The sequence below is a fragment of the Oncorhynchus keta genome, chromosome 10 (assembly GCF_023373465.1).
Source record: "Oncorhynchus keta strain PuntledgeMale-10-30-2019 chromosome 10, Oket_V2, whole genome shotgun sequence".
Lineage (NCBI taxonomy): Eukaryota > Metazoa > Chordata > Actinopteri > Salmoniformes > Salmonidae > Oncorhynchus > Oncorhynchus keta.
The window spans coordinates 11,964,629-11,986,913 of NC_068430.1; the positions used below are offsets into that span (position 1 = coordinate 11,964,629).

General features: G+C 43.2%; 1 protein-coding gene across 3 annotated transcripts in view; it reads right to left on the reverse strand.

The window, feature by feature from the left end:
- Window positions 1-22,285, reverse strand: part of arhgef3 (Rho guanine nucleotide exchange factor (GEF) 3) — a 166,109-nt gene that overhangs the window by 61,369 nt on the left and 82,455 nt on the right. Inside the window, exon 1 of one of the 3 annotated variants that reach the window (XM_052526492.1) lies at window positions 10,798-11,224. The exons of the other annotated variants lie outside the window; for them this stretch is intronic. Within the exon in view, the coding sequence (XP_052382452.1) occupies window positions 10,798-10,905 (108 nt within the window). The 5' untranslated portion in view covers window positions 10,906-11,224. Of the gene's footprint in view, window positions 1-10,797; window positions 11,225-22,285 lie in introns of those variants that run through there. 3 annotated transcript variants of the gene reach the window in all.

Here is a 22,285-nt window from a genome sequence, read left to right on the forward strand (position 1 = left end):
TTCATCGACTACAGCTCGGCATTCAACACCATAGTACCCTCCAAGCTCGTCATCAAGCTCGAGACCCTGGGTCTCGACCCCGCCCTGTGCAACTGGGTACTGGACTTCCTGACGGGCCGCCCCCAGGTGGTGAGGGTAGGCAACAACATCTCCTCCCCACTGATCCTCAACACGGGGGCCCCACAAGGGTGCGTTCTGAGCCCTCTCCTGCACTCCCTGTTCACCCACGACTGCGTGGCCACGCACGCCTCCAACTCAATCATCAAGTTTGCGGACGACACAACAGTGGTAGGCTTGATTACCAACAACGACGAGACGGCCTACAGGGAGGAGGTGAGGGCCCTCGGAGTGTGGTGTCAGGAAAATAACCTCACACTCAACGTCAACAAAACTAAGGAGATGATTGTGGACTTCAGGAAACAGCAGAGGGAACACCCCCCTATCCACATCGATGGAACAGTAGTGGAGAGGGTAGCAAGTTTTAAGTTCCTCGGCATACACATCACAGACAAACTGAATTGGTCCACTCACACTGGCAGCGTCGTGAAGAAGGCGCAGCAGCGCCTCTTCAACCTCAGGAGGCTGAAGAAATTCGGCTTGTCACCAAAAGCACTCACAAACTTCTACAGATGCACAATCGAGAGCATCCTGGCGGGCTGTATCACCGCCTGGTACGGCAACTGCTCCGCCTCAACCGTAAGGCTCTCCAGAGGGTAGTGAGGTCTGCACAACGCATCACCGGGGGCAAACTACCTGCCCTCCAGGACACCTACACCACCCGATGTTACAGGAAGGCCATAAAGATCATCAAGGACATCAACCACCGAACCACTGCCTGTTCACCCCGCTATCATCCAGAAGGCGAGGTCAGTACAGGTGCATCAAAGCTGGGACCGAGAGACTGAAAAACAGCTTCTATCTCAAGGCCATCAGACTGTTAAACAGCCACCACTAACATTGAGTGGCTGCTGCCAACACACTGTCATTGACACTGACCCAACTCCAGCCACTTTAATAATGGGAATTGATGGGAAATGATGTAAATATATCACTAGCCACTTTAAACAATGCTACCTTATATAATGTTACTTACCCTACATTATTCATCTCATATGCATACGTATATACTGTACTCTACATCATCGACTGCATCCTTATGTAATACATGTATCACTAGCCACTTTAACTATGCCACTTTGTTTACTTTGTCTACATACTCATCTCATATGTATATACTGTACTCGATACCATCTACTGTATGCTGCTCTGTACCATCACTCATTCATATATCCTTATGTACATATTCTTTATCCCCTTACACTGTGTATAAGACAGTAGTTTTGGAATTGTTAGTTAGATTACTTGTTGGTTATCACTGCATTGTCGGAACTAGAAGCACAAGCATTTTGCTACACTCGCATTAACATCTGCTAACCATGTGTATGTGACAAATAACATTTGATTTGATTTGATTTGTGCTGTGCTGTAGGAAGTAAGGGTTCTGAGTGTGCTGCAGGAAGTAGGGGTTCTGAGTGTGCTGCAGGAAGTAAGGGTTCTGAGTGTGCTGTAGGAAGTAAGGGTTCTGAGTGTGCTGTAGGAAGTAGGGGTTCTGAGTGTGCTGTAGGAAGTAGGGGTTCTGAGTGTGCTGCAGGAAGTAAGGGTTCTGAGTGTGCTGTAGGAAGTAGGGGTTCTGAGTGTGCTGTAGGAAGTAAGGGTTCTGAGTGTGCTGCAGGAAGTAAGGGTTCTGAGTGTGCTGTAGGAAGTAAGGGTTCTGAGTGTGCTGTAGGAAGTAGGGGTTCTGAGTGTGCTGCAGGAAGTAAGAGTTCTGAGTGTGCTGCAGGAAGTAAGGGTTCTGAGTGTGCTGCAGGAAGTAGGGGTTCTGAGTGTGCTGCAGGAAGTAGGGGTTCTGAGTGTGCTGCAGGAAGTAGGGGTTCTGAGTGTGCTGCAGGAAGTAAGGGTTCTGAGTGTGCTGCAGGAAGTAAGGGTTCTGAGTGTGCTGCAGGAAGTAGGGGTTCTGAGTGTGCTGCAGGAAGTGAGGGTTCTGAGTGTGCTGCAGGAAGTAAGGGTTCTGAGTGTGCTGCAGGAAGTAGGGGTTCTGAGTGTGCTGCAGGAAGTAAGCGTTCTGAGTGTGCTGCAGGAAGTAAGGGTTCTGAGTGTGCTGCAGGAAGTAAGGGTTCTGAGTGTGCTGCAGGAAGTAAGGGTTCTGAGTGTGCTGCAGGAAGTAAGGGTTCTGAGTGTGCTGCAGGAAGTAGGGGTTCTGAGTGTGCTGCAGGAAGTAAGGGTTCTGAGTGTGCTGCAGGAAGTAAGGGTTCTGAGTGTGCTGCAGGAAGTAAGGGTTCTGAGTGTGCTGCAGGAAGTAAGGGTTCTGAGTGTGCTGCAGGAAGTAAGGGTTCTGAGTGTGCTGCAGGAAGTAAGGGTTCTGAGTGTGCTGCAGGAAGTAAGGGTTCTGAGTGTGCTGCAGGAAGTAAGGGTTCTGAGTGTGCTGCAGCACCCCCTGAAAAATAAGAATTAAAAAATGATATTGATTCAAATATATTTCACAAAAGTGCACTGAGCTTTTACTAGTACTGTATTAGCAGACCGATATAGCCGTCTGTAGCGCTGGCTAAATGTCACCCGCCCTCAAACATCTGTCCATATGAAGCCCGATCTCAGAACATCTCCTACTAATATCCTTCAACTTAACACCTGTTGGAACTGTATATTATGTTCGTATACTGGGCTGATCAAACTGGCCCACGGGAGTTATGTTACTCACATCTGAACATGAGAGCAGCAATACAGCACCACACGCACGCACGCACGCACACACACACACACACACACACACAGACACACACACATAGACACACACACATACATACACACACACAGACACACACACAGACACACACAGACACACACACACACACACAGGGTGAGATTAGGCCGTGGCGTGGGGCCTACAGCTCAATATGTCCTGATGTCGGTCTGAACATGCCTCCAAGCTGCCTGTCCTGGATTGGAACTAGTAAATCAATGCACATAGTGGTTTTACATATTGGGTAATTACATGGTGGTGGAACACCAGGTTTACAACACTGTAACACACTTCATTGCGTACTCGTATCTCTTGTGCCTGTGATAACGCAAATAATTAGGGGGAAAATCCAGCAGCAATGAAGAGTTTTGTGGCAACTGTAATTTATTTATAAAAACAACTTGTCTGTATATCACATCAACAAAAAAAGCAGTCATCGATTCCCAGCGTTAGTGTCACAAAAATCTCACAGAAAAGAGTTGTGTGTGTGTGTCTGTGTCTGTCTGTCTGTCTGTCTGTCTGTGTGTGTGTGTGTGTGTGTGTGTGTGTGTGTGTGTGTGTCTGTGTGTGTGTGTGTCTGTGCGTGTGTGTGTGTCTGTGCGTGTGTGTCTGTGCATGTGCGTGTGTGTGTGTGTGTGTGTGTGTGTGTGTGTGTGTGTGTGTGTCTGTGTGTGTGTGTGTCTGTGTGTGTGTGTGTGTGTGTGTGTGTGTGTGTGTGTGTGTGTGTGTGTGTGTGTGTGTGTGTGTGTGTGTGTGTGTGTGTGTGTGTGTGTGTAGGGGGGGACTATACCATGCTACAGAGATGATTTCTTTATAAACGTCAACATGTATTTTAGATACACTCACCTCCTCATTTTTCACGTAAACAAAAGCAGACATTCAACCTGGTTTAGCTGTAGGCCTATATTTCCTCCCAACTACGCACAGAACTGCTACAACTACTACTCAAATCTGACTCAAAATTCTAGCCACTTTAATAATTCAAAATTGGATGTAATAAATGTATCACTAGTCACTTTAAACAATGTCACTTTATATCATGTTTACATACACTACATTGCTCATCTCATATACTGTACTGTACTCTGCCATCTACTGCATCTTGCCTGTGCCGTTCGGACATCACTCAACCATATAAATATATGTACATATTCTTATTCATTCCTTTACACTTGTGTGTATAAGGTAGTTGTTGTGAAATTGTTAGATTACTTGTTAGATATTACTGCATGGTCGGAACTAGAAGCACAAGCGTTTCGCAACACTCGCATTAACATCTGCTGACCATGTGTATGTGACCAATCTTTTTTTTAAAACATTTTATTTACTAAAATTGAAAGAATTATGATGAGAAAATGTGTTAGGTATTCAGGCACTTAAAAATACTTCATCAGAATTTTTCAGCTGATAAATTTGCTCATTGAAATGTCGATAAAACACAACAAAAAAACAGATTTCAGTCAGAACACCTAGTTCTTCCCGGTGAGGTGAGTCAGAGACTAATAGGTTGGCAATAATCGCAGCTTATGTTCTGTTCATAGTTCATACAATCAGTAAAGCACTGCCTGTCCTGGCTGGACTCCTATCTCCCTGTCACAGCCAAAGCTGACATCCTGTCTGGCTGGCGAACTAACGCTATCCAGACGTGGCTGCCAGGTTCCCGGGCCTCGTGGGGCCTACAAATGCTTGTCACTGTAGTGGTACCCTGGATGGTACCACCTTTGAACTTTTAGTTGTAGGTACATAATTGTACCCTTGCAGTTCGTACCTTAAAAGAGACAATAGTGTACCGTAGGGGACATTGGAAAATGTAAAACAATTGCCTTTTTAGTGTAGCACTGTTGAGTGTAAAACATTATCTGCATATTTCCCAGGGTGCCATGGAAGCTAAATGTTTAGTTACCAGTAGCACCCATGACTGTGTTTGCTAGTGACAGAGACATGGTCGTTGCATTCAATGACTTTCAGTCCTGTAGCTTTTCTGCAAAATGAATACATAAGACAATATTTTATAATTGAAATTAAACTCTTTATGACAATATATTACATTTATAAGGCCTTACTTTCACAGTCTAGCTTTACCCAGTGATCTGAAACTTATCGGGCAAATCACATTACGCTGGCTTGCAAAGTGTTATGTAATTCCTACAGAAAGCCAGCCAGAGTTAGGATTTTCAAAATATAAAAAAAAAACTTTTAATAACATTTACAATGACATTTACAATGACTGCCAAGGTAGGGAAAATTGATAAAGGAGACTACCTAAACTATTTGAACAAGTCCCATGTGGCTCAGTTGGTAGAGCATGTCACTTGCAATGCTGGGATTGTGGGTTTGATTCCCACAGAGGACCAGTACAAACAATGTATGAAAATGTATATGCTCACTACTGTATGTTGCTCTAGATAAGAGTGTCTGCTAAATTACTCAAATGTAAGTAATGGGTGCAATAAGTCCAACTACTAACAGATTAGTTTAGAAATGTGTTATTTATCTTTGTGTGGCACAAGATTAATCAATGTTATCTGCAAAAACACACATATTGAAATAAATGATTAAAAAATCCCAGGTACAATGGAGCATGCTGGGAAATTGATAATGATGGACGTGGTTTAAGGGAGTGATGATTGTACCTTTATATTCAAAGTATTGGGTACAAAAATGCACCATTATGCTAGATTATCTGCACATCTACCCTAAAATATACCGAACACTACCATGTGAGGTTATATGTGGGGCAATTCCACGGTATCAAAGAGATGCTGAGACTCAGATTTTTCACTTTAAAATGTATGTCAAACAAAAAACAATGATTGCAAAGTTAAACAAGCAAATCCATTCACAAGGACGGCTTCTAACAATTTCCAAAACCGTCATTCTGTTACTAAACTTTGCAACTGCACTGTTCTTCAAATAAATGTGTTTTTGTACAATGTTTAGTGAAAATTGAGTTGTATGGCTTGTTTAACGTTGCAAATATTGGTTTTTATTTAAGTCTCAGTATCACTCTGTTACCGTGGAATTGCCCATATGTACCTCTAAAAATATATTATGTCTAAATAGATATTTTTGTACCCGTGGGAACAATAATGTACCTTAACCTAACCACACCCTTTTTTTCTGAGAATGTAGTGCATTCTTGATGACTGACTGGATGACTGGATGACTGGATGACTGACTGGATGACTGACTGCATGACTGACTGGATGACTGGATGACTGATTTCAGATGGAAACCTATAGAACTCCCACCTCGCCAAATAGAGATGACGGGCATTTCCATGTAAAAGGACCCATGTGAAGTGGATAGGAGCATGTTGAATTGGGTGTCAAATGAAAGCTAAGACTCTGTATATTGTTTTCAGAAATTAAGGCATGTATACATTTGAATGATTTTCCATCCTAAAAAAATTAGGACCAATCAAAGGCTTTGATTTCTGGTCAAACAGATGGAAAAGGTCCATACACAACATCTATCAGGAAAAAAAGTGTTGAAAAGGTGTAAGAAATTAAAACGAAAGACAATAATCTCTCTCCAGTTGGGTTACTGACACATAGCATGACGCCTACCCTCTTTTCATTTACTTACAGTAAAGCATCCTCACCTACTGAGCACCGACGACCCCGGACGTACATGGACTTTGAAAAGTAGTTGAAAATTTGGTCGGTCCGCCTTGGCCGAAACAAATCTGAACCAATCATAGACGTCTATGTTTCAAAGGTTTGGACAGCACAGTGCAGTAGAGCACAGTAGCGTACACAATTGTACAGTAAAGAAAAGTACAGTACAGTATATTCATTCCATACTGATGCATTTCTGTATAGTACAAATCAGGGACCCATTCTGCTAATTCTGTTAGCGGATGTAAATCCACTTCACCTACTGTAGTTCAATAACCAAAATAAAATCCTTTCAAACTCAAGGTGTGATGTCAACGCTGACACCCCATTCTTTCTGCCTGCAGACATCTTTCAATCTTCATTCGGTCAGATAAAAAAACGGAGGGAGATTTTACCGTTACCAAACATACCAAACATTTCATCTGCACAGTTCTTCCAGTAAAAGTTTTTATTTTTTATATGTAAATTATTCAAAGTAGTACTTGTGCATAGATTTGTATGGTTTGTTAAACCTTGAAATAAATGTTTTTTGTTTGACATACATTTTAAAGTGAAAAAATCTGAATCAAAGCGTAATTCCGTTACTGTGGAATTGCCCTTTCATATCTGAGCATGGCAGCCCCCACCTCCACCCTGCCACCCCACCCCACCTCCACCCTGCCACCCCATCTCCACCCTGCCACCCCACCCCACCTCCACCCTGCCACCCCTCCCCACCCCACCTCCACCCTGCCACCCCACCTCCACCCCACCTCACCTCCACCCTGCCACCCCACCTCCACCCTGCCACCCCACCTCCACCCTGCCATCCCACCTCCACCCTGCCACCCCACCTCCCCTCCACCCTGCCACCCCACCTCCACCCTGCCACCCCACCTCCACCCTGCCATCCCACCTCCACCCTGCCACCCCACCTCACCTCCACCCTGCCACCTCACCTCCACCCTGCCACCCCACCTCCACCCTGCCATCCCACCTCCACCCTGCCACCCCATCTCCATTCCATTGTTATTGGCCGATTAACCTAGTGTCACTGCTGCATCTCTGTCCCGCTCTGTTCTCTAGAGACAAATATATGTTTTATTTCTGATTGTGTGAATAATCTGATGCTGATTGAAAATGTTAAAGTGTGATAGCAGATTCATTTAAAAATGGATTGTACATGGGAATTGTGTCATAGAATGAACATTGGTTGTTGTTTTATCTGGGGCGGCTGTTAGCCTAGTGGTTAAGAGTGTTGGGACAATAACTGAAAGGTTTCTGGTTTGAATCCATGAGCTGACTAGGTGAAAAAGCTGTTGATGTGCCCTTGAGCAAGGCACTTAAACCTATTTGCTCTGGATAAGAGCATCTGCTAAATGACTGAAATGTAAAATGTGTTATTAAGTAACTAAGAACAAATGCTCAACGTAAGGTATCGAAATAAATGGGACTTCTCTTGCAATTTCCAGGTTTGTCAGAAATCCTGTATGTAACATTCAGAATCCTGTTATGACAACCATGAATAAAAGAGTTACAGTATGTAACATTTTTCAAGATGAAAGAGTACTACCATATTCAGGGTCAGCTAGAGACGTTGCCAGGAAGAGTAAGTACCGGTGGGTCAATAAATAATATTCCCATGGCCCAGAGAGTGACTTAGAAGGCAGCGAGAGAGAAACAGATGTGTTGAAAGTAATGGTTTTAGAAGATTAAGGTTGGTAACAACAACATGGAAGAACAGGACTGCAGGCAACTGATCCTACAGAGGAAAAAGGCTGTGAGGCTGGGAGGGGACGAGAGCAGCAAGGTGAGGTGATGACTCTCTGGGAACGCTATATAAGAGCTGATCTGTGTGTGTGTTAATTAATGATCAGCTTAATGATCAATTGTAATTATTCGCCTACCTCATGCCTTTTGCACACAATGTATATAGACTTTTTTTTTCTTCCTATTGTGTTATTGACTTGTTAATTGTTTACTCCATGTGTAACTCTGTGTTGTCTGCTCACACTGCTATGCTTTATCTTGGCCAGGTCGCAGTTGCAAATGAGAACTTGTTCTCAACTAGCCTACCTGGTTAAATAAAGGTGAAATTTAAAAAAAACATTGAAAAAATAAAAAGCTACCCGGGACAGATGGCTTGTCGTCCACATTCAACTCTCTTCTGTCCTCTCTTTCCTCACAGTCTTGTCTTTATTTCTTGTGCTTTTTCCCCTCCCTCCCTCCCTCCCTCCCTCCCTCCCTCCCTCCCTCCCTCCCTCCCCTCCCTCTTCAGAGTCTGACCAGACACTGTGTGACTCCCATGTCAGAGGCTGCTGACACAGGGCTCCACAGTAGCTTAGCTGAACTTCTGAGCTTCCTGTTAGAATGAGCAATAGGAACACTCATGTTGTGTGGTGGGGGGTCTCAGTCCCCGTCCCTGCCCCCGACCCAACATTGTCACAGGGGTGTTCTCTCTACTGTTATAAAGGCCAGGGTATTAGTAGTCCTTCTGTGAAAACATGACTATTCCTTACTACAGTATTGACCAGATAGGAGTCTTGACTTTTCAAAGACAAAGACTTGGGGGCAGACAACTTGGATTAGTACTGTATCGTCATGCTGCATTGACTCACGGTATCAGAGTCAGTCCATCTTTTATACAGGAAGGCACTTAACCCTAATTGCTCCAGTAAGACGCTCTGGATAAATGACTGTTAAATGACTCAAATGTCAAATGAAACAAACACTTCAGTCAAAGTTTCATATGGCCAGAAATGGTAGCATTCACCATCATAATAACAAAAGTAGTCATTCATAATCTGCAGTGTAAAAGTGGAATGAGCACATTATGTTCTCTCATAGTAATATATGCCATTTAGCAGACGCTTTTTACCTGGATTAACGCACCAGACAGAATATACTTTTTCATTCCCAACTGAATTATTGTATATTATTTGCATTTGGTCCTGGTAGATAGAATAGAATAGCTAGAATATAATAGAATAGAATAGAATAGAATAGATTAGAATAGCTAGAATAGAATAGCTAGAATAGCTAGAATAGAATAGAATAGAATAGCTAGAATAGAATAGCTAGAATAGAATAGAATAGCTAGAATAGAATAGAATAGAATAGCTAGAATAGAATAGCTAGAAAAGAATAGAATAGCTAGAATAGAATAGCTAGAATATAATAGAATAGCTAGAATAGAATAGAATAGCAGCGTAATCTGGTTTAGAGCACGCACTCACTTCAGTCCTATCCCAATAAATAATTCATCCAAACAGCTGTATTCATGAGATGTGGGCTACTGTCCAATGACATGTCGCTGTGAGACCCATTTACCTCCACACAGCTAGCAAGATCAAACATCTTCCCGGTCACTCTACCATCAATCAGCTGTGAATTGTGAATGTCTAAGCTCTCCAGTTCAACGTCACAACACCTCCACGCTGCTTCTCTTATGTTCTCTGGTGCAACAACAAACCTCCGGCCATAGATGAGAAAGAAACCATTTATTCAAGTCTACGACCGTCATCTTGTAACAGATCCTGTGATGTGTGTGTGATATTTTAAAGGGTGCCGCTCCGTTCTCTTCTCATGCCCCCAAGGGTAGTTTGTACTGTATATCTGTGATGAATGCTGAGCACAGCTTTTGACTGACTCATCTGTGACAGAACAGCTAAAGAGACTTGAATAAAAGGCCACCGTGTTCACCAGTATGAAACGCTGAAGGTACTAAACATTATAAATGAAATAACTATGTGAAATTGGCTGGTTAAGTTGAGAAGTTAAAATGAAGAGACAGAACACACCACAGCACAGCAGAGCAGAACAAACATCAGCTGTGCAATGCCTGAGACTTTTGCTCTGATGTCAATGTTTGAACCCTGGTCTTCTACTTGTCGTGACTGTGTTAACCTGCTGAGCTAAAGTCTAGAGTAGACATTAGACAACCGGTCTCAGGCAAAGGTTTTACTCAAGACTCATTTAACTTCCTCAAACTACTTTTGGGTAAACATTTACATAATAGGACCTCAGCAATGCATTTATATACAAAATAATACTCCATACTTCAAAAGCAATAATAACACTACCAACAATGGGATTCACATGAAATATAGTTGCGCAATCATCAGTACAAATGTAGCATTAAATGTCCTCAAATCCTTCAGCCGATACTATTTTGTCAACATTCCATAAGTGACTGCATTCAACTTTTGCAACATTGTTTTATTAAATATCCACAACAACCCAGTCTACACATCATTCACTGTCAGTGTTGCCTCCACTTAGTGCATGCATGCCCAATTTATTTAGAGAGAAAAAAATTCGCGGTGTGCAAACTGCAATAAATTAATGCAATTTATGAGAGTTATATCGCATATTAGACTCCCTACATTATCTACATACCTCCACTTCTTTAGCCGGGTGGATGTTGCTGCTGACTGTCTGCACCTCCGGAGAGCAGTCCGCCCTCTTCACGACGAGGTAATACTGGTAATCCTTGGCCACCACCATGCTGTCACTTTCCCCGGCCAGAGAGCTTGTGAATGCGGCCGGGTAGTCACAGACACGGTCTAGTCTTCCAGCAGCTACTGTGCTCGCCAGGGCTGCTCGAAGTCAACTTCCACTAATGTAAAGTCGAACAGCTCTTCCTGCCAACTCATCCCCGGCGCGTCGTGTCCGTCTACTCTGCTGCTGTGAAAACCGCGACTGCCAGTAGCGAGAGCCTCTGTTTTGGTAGTCAATAAAAATGATCCTGCGGTGCGGTCTCAGCGTGTATTGGTATCTCACGCGAAACGAATCGCTGCGCACTGGAGAGAAATAACCCCTTCACCACATTAACCACATTCGAGTTGCAGAATGTGCGCACATTGTGCATTATTAGTGGCAGTTCGAAATGTTGGGGGGGGATAAAATGCACCCCCATCCCCAGCATTAAACATATGACCCTCCCCCTCAAAAGTAAAAAATGAATTGCACACCCTCCACCCTCATATAGAATTAACTCAAAATAATGTTTGCGACAACACATAACAAAAACTGTAGTGACCCTGTGTTTATAAGCGTGGATATTATCATATGACTACTTGGGCGCATATGTGGCCACATTATTATAGGAAGACTTGGGAGAATGATGATCCGCCACAGACAGTACATCTCAGAATCAGAACATAAAGTACAGCCAGACTGGTCTGCTTCTGTGTTTTTCTAGACCTTAGAAACTGTCGAGAGTATACCCACGACTGATCCAAGTGAACCCAAATGGAATGAAATATTCAAATCACAGGGCTTTTGTGCGGTTATTCAATTGATATTTTCAATGTAGTTTACAGCCTAGAGTAGAATTATACTCACTTGAAAAGAATGATGCAGTTATTTATTTCATTGTGGTGTTGTAGGATAGTCTAGGTAGGATAAGGGTATTGCCCCTAAACATAATAAATAGGGGATATTTTTGAGCTGCGTGTCTCATGTCTTCACTGGTCTTTCATGATATTGAACATTGGTGCAGCTTTGAATGGTTTTATGTGTGGTATGATACCAGTTAGCCTATTGCCCATCTGGACAAACGATCCATCTAGCACTATTGTCACTAAGAATGATGATTAGATGGCAGGATAGACAGTCTATCCTTTATGGACCCGTGGTATAGTTAGTGCGCGGATAAGTGTAGCGCATAAGGGAAGTACCAAAACACATTGATATAGGGGAGGCACATGCACGGAGATCAGGAAATCTGTCAAGGATGGAGGAAATTATATAGTAAAACATGCAAAAGTGCGAATGTAAACCAGGGGTAAAATGCACTACCTTCCACTGTGTCCCCCCAAAAAACACACAAACTGCCCAAAGCAAATAAAAACAAGTTTGATAACCCTCCCCTATTTTGGGAACGCCCTCACTCACCAACACAGTACATTTCAAACTGTCCCTTATTCTTCCTAAAGCACTGCAGGTCCTGTGATTGGCTCATTCAACTTTTATTTTTCTATTGGTACCATTTTAAATTTCAAGGTCACACGGACAAATACAGTGCAATTCCTTTCTTGGAAACTCAAAACTCAATAATGCAATAATCAATTTGAAACATATCCTCTGTTAGGACAGACTCTCACGCCATGCACACCATGTTTTAATCAACTCTGTGTGTTCTGTGCAGTATGGAAAAGCCATATTATTCTATTTAAAGTTCCTCAGAAAAAAGCCTTGGAACATAAACCCTGAGTCCTAACTCTGACTGCTCCACCTGGGATGCATGCTGCGTTTTATGATTTGGTCAAATTATAGAAATAAAAACAGAGAAAGCATTGCCTTTCCTGCTGCTGATCTAGTGGCTACATGGATGGATGGAATGCTATTAATATTATATTAATAATCATTACTTAAAAAACCTGCTGAAAATCTGGTATTTCTATGTCAAACGGTTTTGTTATATTTCAGTCCCCTTCGATGTATATAAAGTGTAACATTGAGATGCAAACTCAAAATTCACCTCTATATCTGACATGGTACAGGTGTCTTCCTGTTTTTACACCCATAACCATGTGTGTGAGGTGTATACTTTTCTTTCAGAGTAGATTTGTTTAGGACTACCAAGAAACACTCTGTGTGACCCTGATTTAGTCCACTTCTGTAAAAGGTCCATTAAATCCCCAGCAGCTCCCTGTGCACAGTGCAGACTCCTGTTTCAGAAAGCAGAGGTGGGGCGCCTTGCATGTTGTGTTTTATGATTTGTTTAAGTAATGGTGATCCACAGCAGCGGTTCCCAAATCCAGTTTCAGACCAGCAGGAAATAGATCCCACTTTTAAGAGTCTTTGTTCTGGAGGGGTTGAGAAGTTCCTGGCTTTGTGTTTTCCTATAAGACCAGGGATGTGTGTAGGCTAGGGCCTAGGCCAGGGGGAGGAAAGTGTGTTGTGTGTGTGTGTGTGTGTGTGTGTGTGTGTGTGTGTGTGTGTGTGTGTGTGTGGACCTGCCTAGCCCCTGTCAGTTCTCTCCCCTCACACTCGAGCCAAGCTACTGACTGGCTGTAAACAAACACTGGCTTTCACATTGTCACTCAGTGAAGTGTCACTCAAACCTAACGGCCCCCTGGCCCGCATATTTCAAAACACTGGAGGCCTTAGTTCCAGTTCCATCCACGGTGCCAACAATAGTACAATAGAAAATAGAGTTGGTCTATCCTGACCTGGCTGGGAACTGTATTATAGGTCCAACTAACTCACTGACCCCTGGATTATGTGTGGGTCCAACCTGTTTGTTCCAAGATATATTATAGTTTCCTGTTGTTCAGTAATAAATAAATAGGTCAATGGATATTACAGGTGTACGTTGACTGACATAAATACAAACAGGATATAGGTGATATATGAAAACTAAAACGGAGCCCAACTGAAAGGATACTACCATAATCAAACATGACTTTGTATGGAATATGGAAAGTGTTCGGTTTGGCTTATGAATGATGTTCTTCGTCCATAAGAGAAATATAACCACCATTATTATTATGTAGATACTCTTCAAATAAAGTTTTACGGATAAAACTGATATACTATCCATGTCATGCCAATGCATAGTGACCCAGTCGGATCTGCTGCTGTTCTATCTATTGGAAATCCACATGGGGACTTCTAATTAGTGTATTACTATGTTGATCATTTAAAAAAACTGTTTTAGTCATTTAGCAGACGCTCAATTTACATGAGCAATTAGGATTAAGTGCCTTGCTCAAGGGCACGGCGACATATTTTTCACCTAATCAGATCGGGGGTTTGAACCAGCAACCTTGTGGTTACTGGCCCAACCTCTTAACTGCAACCATCTGGCAGCAGTTGGCATCACTGTGAGCATGGTGTTGAAGTAAACATCATGAATAAAATAGAATATAATTTTTTCTTGGCATCACAATACAGGATGAAAATAAAAAAAACTAGAGAGTAGAACTACATCTGCTGGTAACGTGCCATGCGACAATTTCCTCATATTTACAACAACTATTTTTATTAATTTGACCTTTATTTAACTAGGCAAGTCAGTTAAGAACTAATTCTTATTTTCAATGACCGCCTAGGAACAGTGGGTTAACTGCCTGTTCAGGGGCAGAACGACAGATTTGTACCTTGTCAGCTCAGGGCTATGAACTTGCAACCTTCTGGTTACTAGGCCAACACTCTAACCACTAGGCTACCCTGCCACCCCATGCATGTCAACTTCTCATCAAACTATTTTTGCGCTACTTTTTGTGTCATTTCTTGCTTATCCATTTTCTAATCTGTTGTGTGTTTTAAAATAAACGTATAGACGACGGCCCTATTCTGGTGCACACCCGGATGGCAGGAAACTCTGCATCAACACCTAAAAATGACACCTCGCAATAGACTCACCACAGAATTACACCCTTTGTTCTGGTAAAGAAAGATGAGATGAGAGGAGAATGATGAGAGGACAGAAAGATAAACAGTGATGTTTTTTAAATGGGCTAGGGGGGAGGGGGGTTGTGTTTGTATGTGTGTGTGTGTGAGTGAGTGTGTTTGTGTGTCAGGGTTCAGATGTCAAGACTGCTACACGGGTCAACGACTCTGTAAAGTTAGAATAGAATCTATCCAGCTCCCAGTATCACGTGTGAACTTTCAACTTCAATATGGACAATCAGGTTAATACAGCAGATCAATAAATTACATCGAATAGATTTTTTGTGATTTTAATGTTTGTTGTTAGCATTCAGTTATGTGCGATATCTAAGAGACATAAGAGATATATTTTTGTTCCCACTCTTTTCAGGTCCCCCAGGCCCTACTCTGATACACATCTGCCCTCAGCTGATGTGCTTTAGCCCATTCTTATGAAGAAAAGAACATGAATCTTACATAATTGTTGCATTTGTTTTATATACTTATTTAGTTTTATAAATCTGCAAACCAGATTTACCTTAAAAAGAGGGGAAATTCCATGTGCCTTAAAAAGAAGAGTGAATAATGGTAATGAATAACGGTAATGAATAACGGTAATGAATAGCGGTAATGAATAGCGGAGTGAATAGCGGTAATGAATAGCGGAGTGAATAGCGGAGTGAATAGCGGTAATGAATAGCAGTAATGAATAGCGGACTGAATAGCGGAAATGAATAGCGGAGTGAATAGCGGAGTGAATAACGGTAATGAATAGCAGTAATAAATAGCGGAGTGAATAGCGGAAATGAATAGCGGAGTGAATAGCGGTAATGAATAGCGGAGTGAATAGCGGTAATGAATAGCGGAGTGAATAGCGGAGTGAATAGCGGTAATGAATAGCGGTAATGAATAGCGGAGTGAATAGCGGTAATGAATAGCGGTAGTGAATAGCGGAGTGAATAACGGTAATGAATAACGGTAATGAATAACGGCAATGAATAGCGGAGTGAATAGCGGTAATGAATAGCGGAGTGAATAGCGGAGTGAATAACGGTAATGAATAGCGGAGTGAATAGCGGTAATGAATAGCGGAGTGAATAGCGGAGTGAATAATAACGGTAATGAATAGCAGTAATGAATAGCGGAGTGAATAGCGGAAATGAATAGCGGAGTGAATAGCGGTAATGAATAGCAGTAATGAATAGCGGAGTGAATAGCAGTAATGAATAGCGGAGTGAATAGCGGTAATGAATAGCGGAGTGAATAGCGGTAATGAATAGAGGTAGTGAATAGCGGTAATGAATAGCGGTAGTGAATAGCGGTAATGAATAGCGGTAGTGAATAGCGGAGTGAATAGCGGTAATGAATAGCGGTAGTGAATAGCGGAGTGAATAGCGGAGTGAATAGCGGTAATGAATAGCGGTAGTGAATAGCGGAGTGAATAGCGGTAATGAATAGCGGTAGTGAATAGCGGAGTGAATAGCGGAGTGAATAGCGGTAATGAATAGCGGTAGTGAATAGCGGAGTGAATAGCGGAGTGAATAGCGGTAATGAATAGCGGTAGTGAATAGCGGAGTGAATAGCGGAGTGAATAGCGGTAATGAATAGCGGTAGTGAATAGCGGAGTGAATAGCGGTAGTGAATAGCGGAGTGAATAGCGGTAGTGAATAGCGGTCATGAATATCGGAGTGAATAGCGGTAGTGAATAGCGGTAATGAATAGCGGAGTGAATAGCGGTAATGAATAGCGGTAGTGAATAGCGGAGTGAATAGCGGTAATGAATAGCGGTAGTGAATAGCGGTAATGAATAGCGGTAGTGAGTAAGTCGCTCTGGATAAGAGAGTCTGCTAAATGACTTAAATGTAAATGTAAATGTAGTGAATAGCGGTAGTGAATAGCGGTAATGAATAGCGGTAGTGAATAGCGGTAGTGAATAGCGGTAGTGAATAGCGGTAGTGAATAGCGGAGTGAATAGCGGTAATGAATAGCGGTAGTGAATAGCGGTAGTGAATAGCGGTAGTGAATAGCGGTAGTGAATAGCGGTAATGAATAGCGGTAGTGAATAGCGGAGTGAATAGCGGTAATGACGTATGATAATTGCAGTCAGTAGATTAAATAATACATGTTATCCAATAGTTTACCTTCGTCTGAATTAAGAAACATGAGTTACATATTTCAAGACTATTTTTAGCAAGTGATGTTTTTTTTCCCTTAGTAGCCCTTTCCACTTACAGCCCCCGTCATTCCGTATAAAATTAACAATTTTGTCATTGACAAGCCCCTAAATTGGAACGCAGTGGCTGTACAGTAACATGCTATACATGGGCGTCAGAGCTTCACCCCCATGGGCGCTTCACCCCCTAATCGGGATACCTTTGCACATTTGTTGTTGTCTGAGTGAGGGAAATGCTGTAAGTCAAGAGGAGTCGATGTGTTCTGAAAGATGAGACATTGAGGATTATAATAAATAAATAACACCCATGAGTCCAAGTGTTTAAATTGTGCCGCAATAAGCAATAGCAATAAAGGTCTGGCAGCAGCAGTTGTGATGTGTGTGTAGCATGAATATATGTGTGTCTGTGTGGGTGTGTGTGTGGATGAGGGTATATCTGTGTGGGTGAGTGAGTGAGTGAGTGAGTGAGTGAGTGAGTGAGTGAGTGAGTGAGTGAGTGAGTGAGTGAGTGCATGTGTGCTAAGGTGCTGAGAGTCAGTGCAGGTGGTCAGTCCAGTTCAAGTGTTCAGCAGTCTGATGGCTTGTAGATATAAACTGTCTCTGAGACTGTTGGTATCAGACCTGCTGCTCGACGGTAAGGGAGTCATTTACAGTATCAACGTTTATGATCGTTGTGTTAGATCCACAGTTAAAAGATGGCATGCCTTAAACCCTGGGTTGTCCTGAACACAATGAGCCTGTGTGGAATTGTGAAGAGAATTAGCTGTGGAAGACTCACTTAAATGCACTCATGACTCTGTTCTATGGGTAACAAAATTACAATCTGTTTGTCTGAAGTGACTTTTGAAAGCCTAACACTGTACGATCAGCACCGATAGCTAGGACCAGCACCTTTTAGTTGAAGGCTCAACGGCATAGCTAGGACCAGCACCTTTTAGTTGAAGGCTCAACGGCATAGCTAGGACCAGCACCTTTTAGTTGAAGGCTCAACGGCATAGCTAGGACCAGCACCTTTTAGTTGAAGGCTCAACGGCATAGCTAGGACCAGCACCTTTTAGTTGAAGGCTCAACGGCATAGCTAGGACCAGCACCTTTTAGTTGAAGGCTCAACGGCATAGCTAGGACCAGCACCTTTTAGTTGAAGGCTCAACGGCATAGCTAGGACCAGCACCTTTTAGTTGAAGGCTCAACGGCATAGCTAGGACCAGCACCGTTTAGTTGAAGGCTCAACGGCATAGCTAGGACCAGCACCTTTTAGTTGAAGGCTCAACGGCATAGCTAGGACCAGCACCTTTTAGTTGAAGGCTCAACGGCATAGCTAGGACCAGCACCTTTTAGTTGAAGGCTCAACGGCATAGCTAGGACCAGCACCTTTTAGTTGAAGGCTCAACGGCATAGCTAGGACCAGCACCTTTTAGTTGAAGGCTCAACGGCATAGCTAGGACCAGCACCTTTTAGTTGAAGGCTCTTTCCCTGAGTCATAAAAGTGCATTGAAATCACTTAGGAACTGTGCACATTTTGGAGAGGTGTGTGTGGCCGCTTGGAGACACCAGTTAGACCTCTCACCCAAACCCATGTAATAATTTTCTTATCTTGTACCTACTCCAACATGTGAATGAATATTATTATTATGTTACTGAATGTATCTGGAGTATTTTCAGACTTTAGTTATTGACAAATGCTGTGAAAAGTTCAGAAATGTAAAATGCACATAAAATCAACAGTGTAATGTTTGGATTCAGTCCTGTGTCAGGTGACCTGTTGTGTCTCACCTTTGGTCTGATCATTTCCCCACAATCTCTAAAGTGTTTTCTTTCAATTATTACCATGGTCATATAGTATGTTTTATAGTTTATAGTTTTATAGTTCTTCTGTAAAAAACATTCACATTCAGTCCTATCCATATAGTTCAGTCAGTCAGACAGGCAGTCAGTCTTTCAGGCAGTCAGTCTTTCAGGCAGTCAGTCAGTAAGGCAGGGAGTCAGTCAGTCAGTCAGTCCTTTTCTGTCCTGTCAGTCAGATAGTGAGTCAGTCAGTCAGTGAGTCAGTCAGTCAGTCCTTTTCTGTCCTGTCAGTCAGATAGTGAGTCAGTCAGTCAGTGAGTCAGTCAGTCAGTCCTTTTCTGTCCTGTCAGTCAGATAGTGAGGCAGTCAGTCAGTCAGTCAGTCAGTCAGACAGTCAGACAGTCAGTGAGTCACTCAGTGAGTCAGTCAGTCAGTCACTGAGTCAGTCAGTGAGTCAGTAAGTCAGTCAGTCAGTCACTCAGTCAGTGAGTCAGTCAGTCACTGAGTCAGCCAATGAGTCAGTCAGTCAATGAGTCAGTGAGTCAGTCAGTCAGTCAGCCAGTCAGTCAGTCACTGAGTCCGTCAGTCAGTCAGTCAGTCAGTCAGTCAGTCAGTCAGTCAGTGAGTCAGTCAGTCAGTGAGTCAGTCAGTCAGTCAGTCAGTCAGTCAGTCAGTCAGTCAGTCAGTCAGTCAGTCAGTCAGTCAGTCAGTCAGTCAGTCAGTCAGACAGTGAGTCAGTCAGTCAATCAGTCAGTGAGTCACTCAGTGAGTCAGTCAGTCAGTCCTTTTCTGTCCTGTCAGTCAGATAGTGAGGCAGTGAGTCAGTAAGTCAGTCAGTCAGTCAGTCAGTCAGTCAGTCAGTCAGTCAGTCACTGAGTCAGTCAGTGAGTCAGTCAGTCAATGAGTCAGTGAGTCAGTCAGTCACTGAGTCAGTCAGTGAGTCAGTCAGTCAATGAGTCAGTGAGTCAGTCAGTCAGCCAGTCAGTCAGTCACTGAGTCCGTCAGTCAGCGAGTCAGTCAGTAAGTCAGTGAGTCAGTGAGTCAGTCAGTCAGTCAGTCAGTGAGTCAGTCAGTCAGTCAGTGAGTCAGTCAGTCAGTGAGTCAGTGAGTCAGTCAGTCAGTGAGTCAGTCAGTCAGTGAGTTAGTAAGTCAGTCAGTCAGACAGTGAGTCAGTCAGTCAGTCAGTGAGTCACTCAGTGAGTCAGTCAGTCAGTCAGTGAGTCAGTCAGTCAGTCAGTGAGTCAGTAAGTCAGTCAGTCAGTCAGTGAGTCAGTCAGTGAGTCACTCAGTGAGTCAGTCAGTCAGTCAGTAAGTCAGTCAGTCAGTCAGTGAGTCAGTTAGTGAGTCAGTCAGTCAGTCAGTCAGTCAGTCAGTCACTGAGTCAGTCAGTGAGTCAGTCAGTCAATGAGTCAGTGAGTCAGTCAGTCAGCCAGTCAGTCAGTCACTGAGTCCGTCAGTCAGTGAGTCAGTCAGTAAGTCAGTGAGTCAGTGAGTCATTGAGTCAGTCAGTCAGTCAGTGAGTCAGTCAGTCAGTCAGTCAGTCAGTCAGTCACTGAGTCCGTCAGTCAGTCAGTCAGTGAGTCAGTCAGTCAGTGAGTCAGTCAGTCAGTGAGTCAGTCATGGCGTTCATGATAACCTTCCACCCACTAGAGAGTTACAATTGATGATCAAATCCTCTCCTCTGGCAGTTCTGTAGGTCCATATCAGTCAGAGCAGCTTGTGTTACCTCTTCACACCCCATTCCTTGCCTGTACAAAAACATGCCTTCTGCCCCTGAGGTATTCATCTGGAAGTGACATTGAATGAGGGAACATAAGCATGCTTCTTCACTTTGATACATTTTTTAAAATTGAAAGTATTGGAAACCAGATGTAATTTCTAACCTGTCCAACCCAATATTCTATTATTATTAGTGATGGGGGAAAAATCGCCACAATAACATATCGCAATATTATTTTGGACTCCAAGTATTTTGTTGTTTTTCTAGCTAGCATTAGCTAACGTTAGTTGGCTGTACCTTAGCCAAAATGTTGGTATTTTTAGCTTGTTCTCCATCTTCTTTTTAAATAGTGAGCCAACGTGTTTTCAACACTTTTATTTCCATGCCGTGTCTCCCTGCAGCAGACATTTATTGAGAAAAATGTTTGGAACATCTAATTGCAATAAAATGTATGTATCGAATCGCAATACATATAGAATCGTAAGAATAGCAATACATATTGTATCGGCACCTAAGTATCGTGATAATATCATATTGTGAGGTTCCTGGCAATTCTCAGCCCTATTTTCTATCCTGAGTCATGAACACTGAGGGAGCTCAGCTCAGTGAAGCCTGTCTGTCAGGCTGAGTAATGCTGTTAGCCTGGTGAAGAGTTTGTCTGGCAGGCTGAGTAATGCTGTTAGCCTGGTGAAGAGTTTGTCTGTCAGGCTGAGTAATGCTGTTAGCCTGGTGAAGAGTTTGTCTGTCAGGCTGAGTAATGCTGTTAGCCTGGTGAAGAGTTTGTCTGTCAGGCTGAGTAATGCTGTTAGCCTGGTGAAGAGTTTGTCTGGCAGGCTGAGTAATGCTGTTAGCCTGGTGAAGAGTTTGTCTGTCAGGCTGAGTAATGCTGTTAGCCTGGTGAAGAGTTTGTCTGTCAGGCTGAGTAATGCTGTTAGCCTGGTGAAGAGTTTGTCTGGCAGGCTGAGTAATGCTGTTAGCCTGGTGAAGAGTTTGTCGGGCAGGCTGAGTAATGCTGTCAGCCTGGTGAAGAGTTTGTCTATCAGGCTGAGTAATGCTGTTAGCCTGGTGAAGAGTTTGTCGGGCAGGCTGAGTAATGCTGTCAGCCTGGTGAAGAGTTTGTCTGGCAGGCTGAGTAATACTGTTAGCCTGGTGAAGAGTTTGTCTGGCAGGCTGAGTAATGCTGTCAGCCTGGTGAAGGGTTGTCTGGCAGGCTGAGTAATGCTGTTAGCCCGGTGAATAGTTTGTCTGTCAGGCTGAGTAATGCTGTTAGCCTGGTGAAGAGTTTGTCTGGCAGGCTGAGTAATGCTTTTAGCCTGGTGAAGAGTTTGTCGGGCAGGCTGAGTAATGCTGTTAGCCTGGTGAAGAGTTTGTCTGGCAGGCTGAGTAATGCTGTTAGCCTGGTGAAGAGTTTGTCGGGCAGGCTGAGTAATGCTGTCAGCCTGGTGAAGCGTTTGTCTGGCAGGCTGAGTAATACTGTTAGACTGGTGAAGAGTTTGTCTGGCAGGCTGAGTAATGCTGTCAGCCTGGTGAAGGGTTGTCTGGCAGGCTGAGTAATGCTGTTAGCCTGGTGAAGAGTTTGTCTGTCAGGCTGAGTAATGGTGTTAGCCTGGTGAAGAGTTTGTCTGGCAGGCTGAGTAATACTGTCAGCCTGGTGAAGAGTTTGTCTGGCAGGCTGAGTAATGGTGTTAGCCTGGTGAAGAGTTTGTCTGGCAGGCTGAGTAATGGTGTTAGCCTGGTGAATAGTGTGTCTGTCAGGCTGAGTGAGTAATGGTGTTAGCCTGGTTAAGAGTTTGTCTGGCAGGCTGAGTAATGGTGTTAGCCTGGTGAAG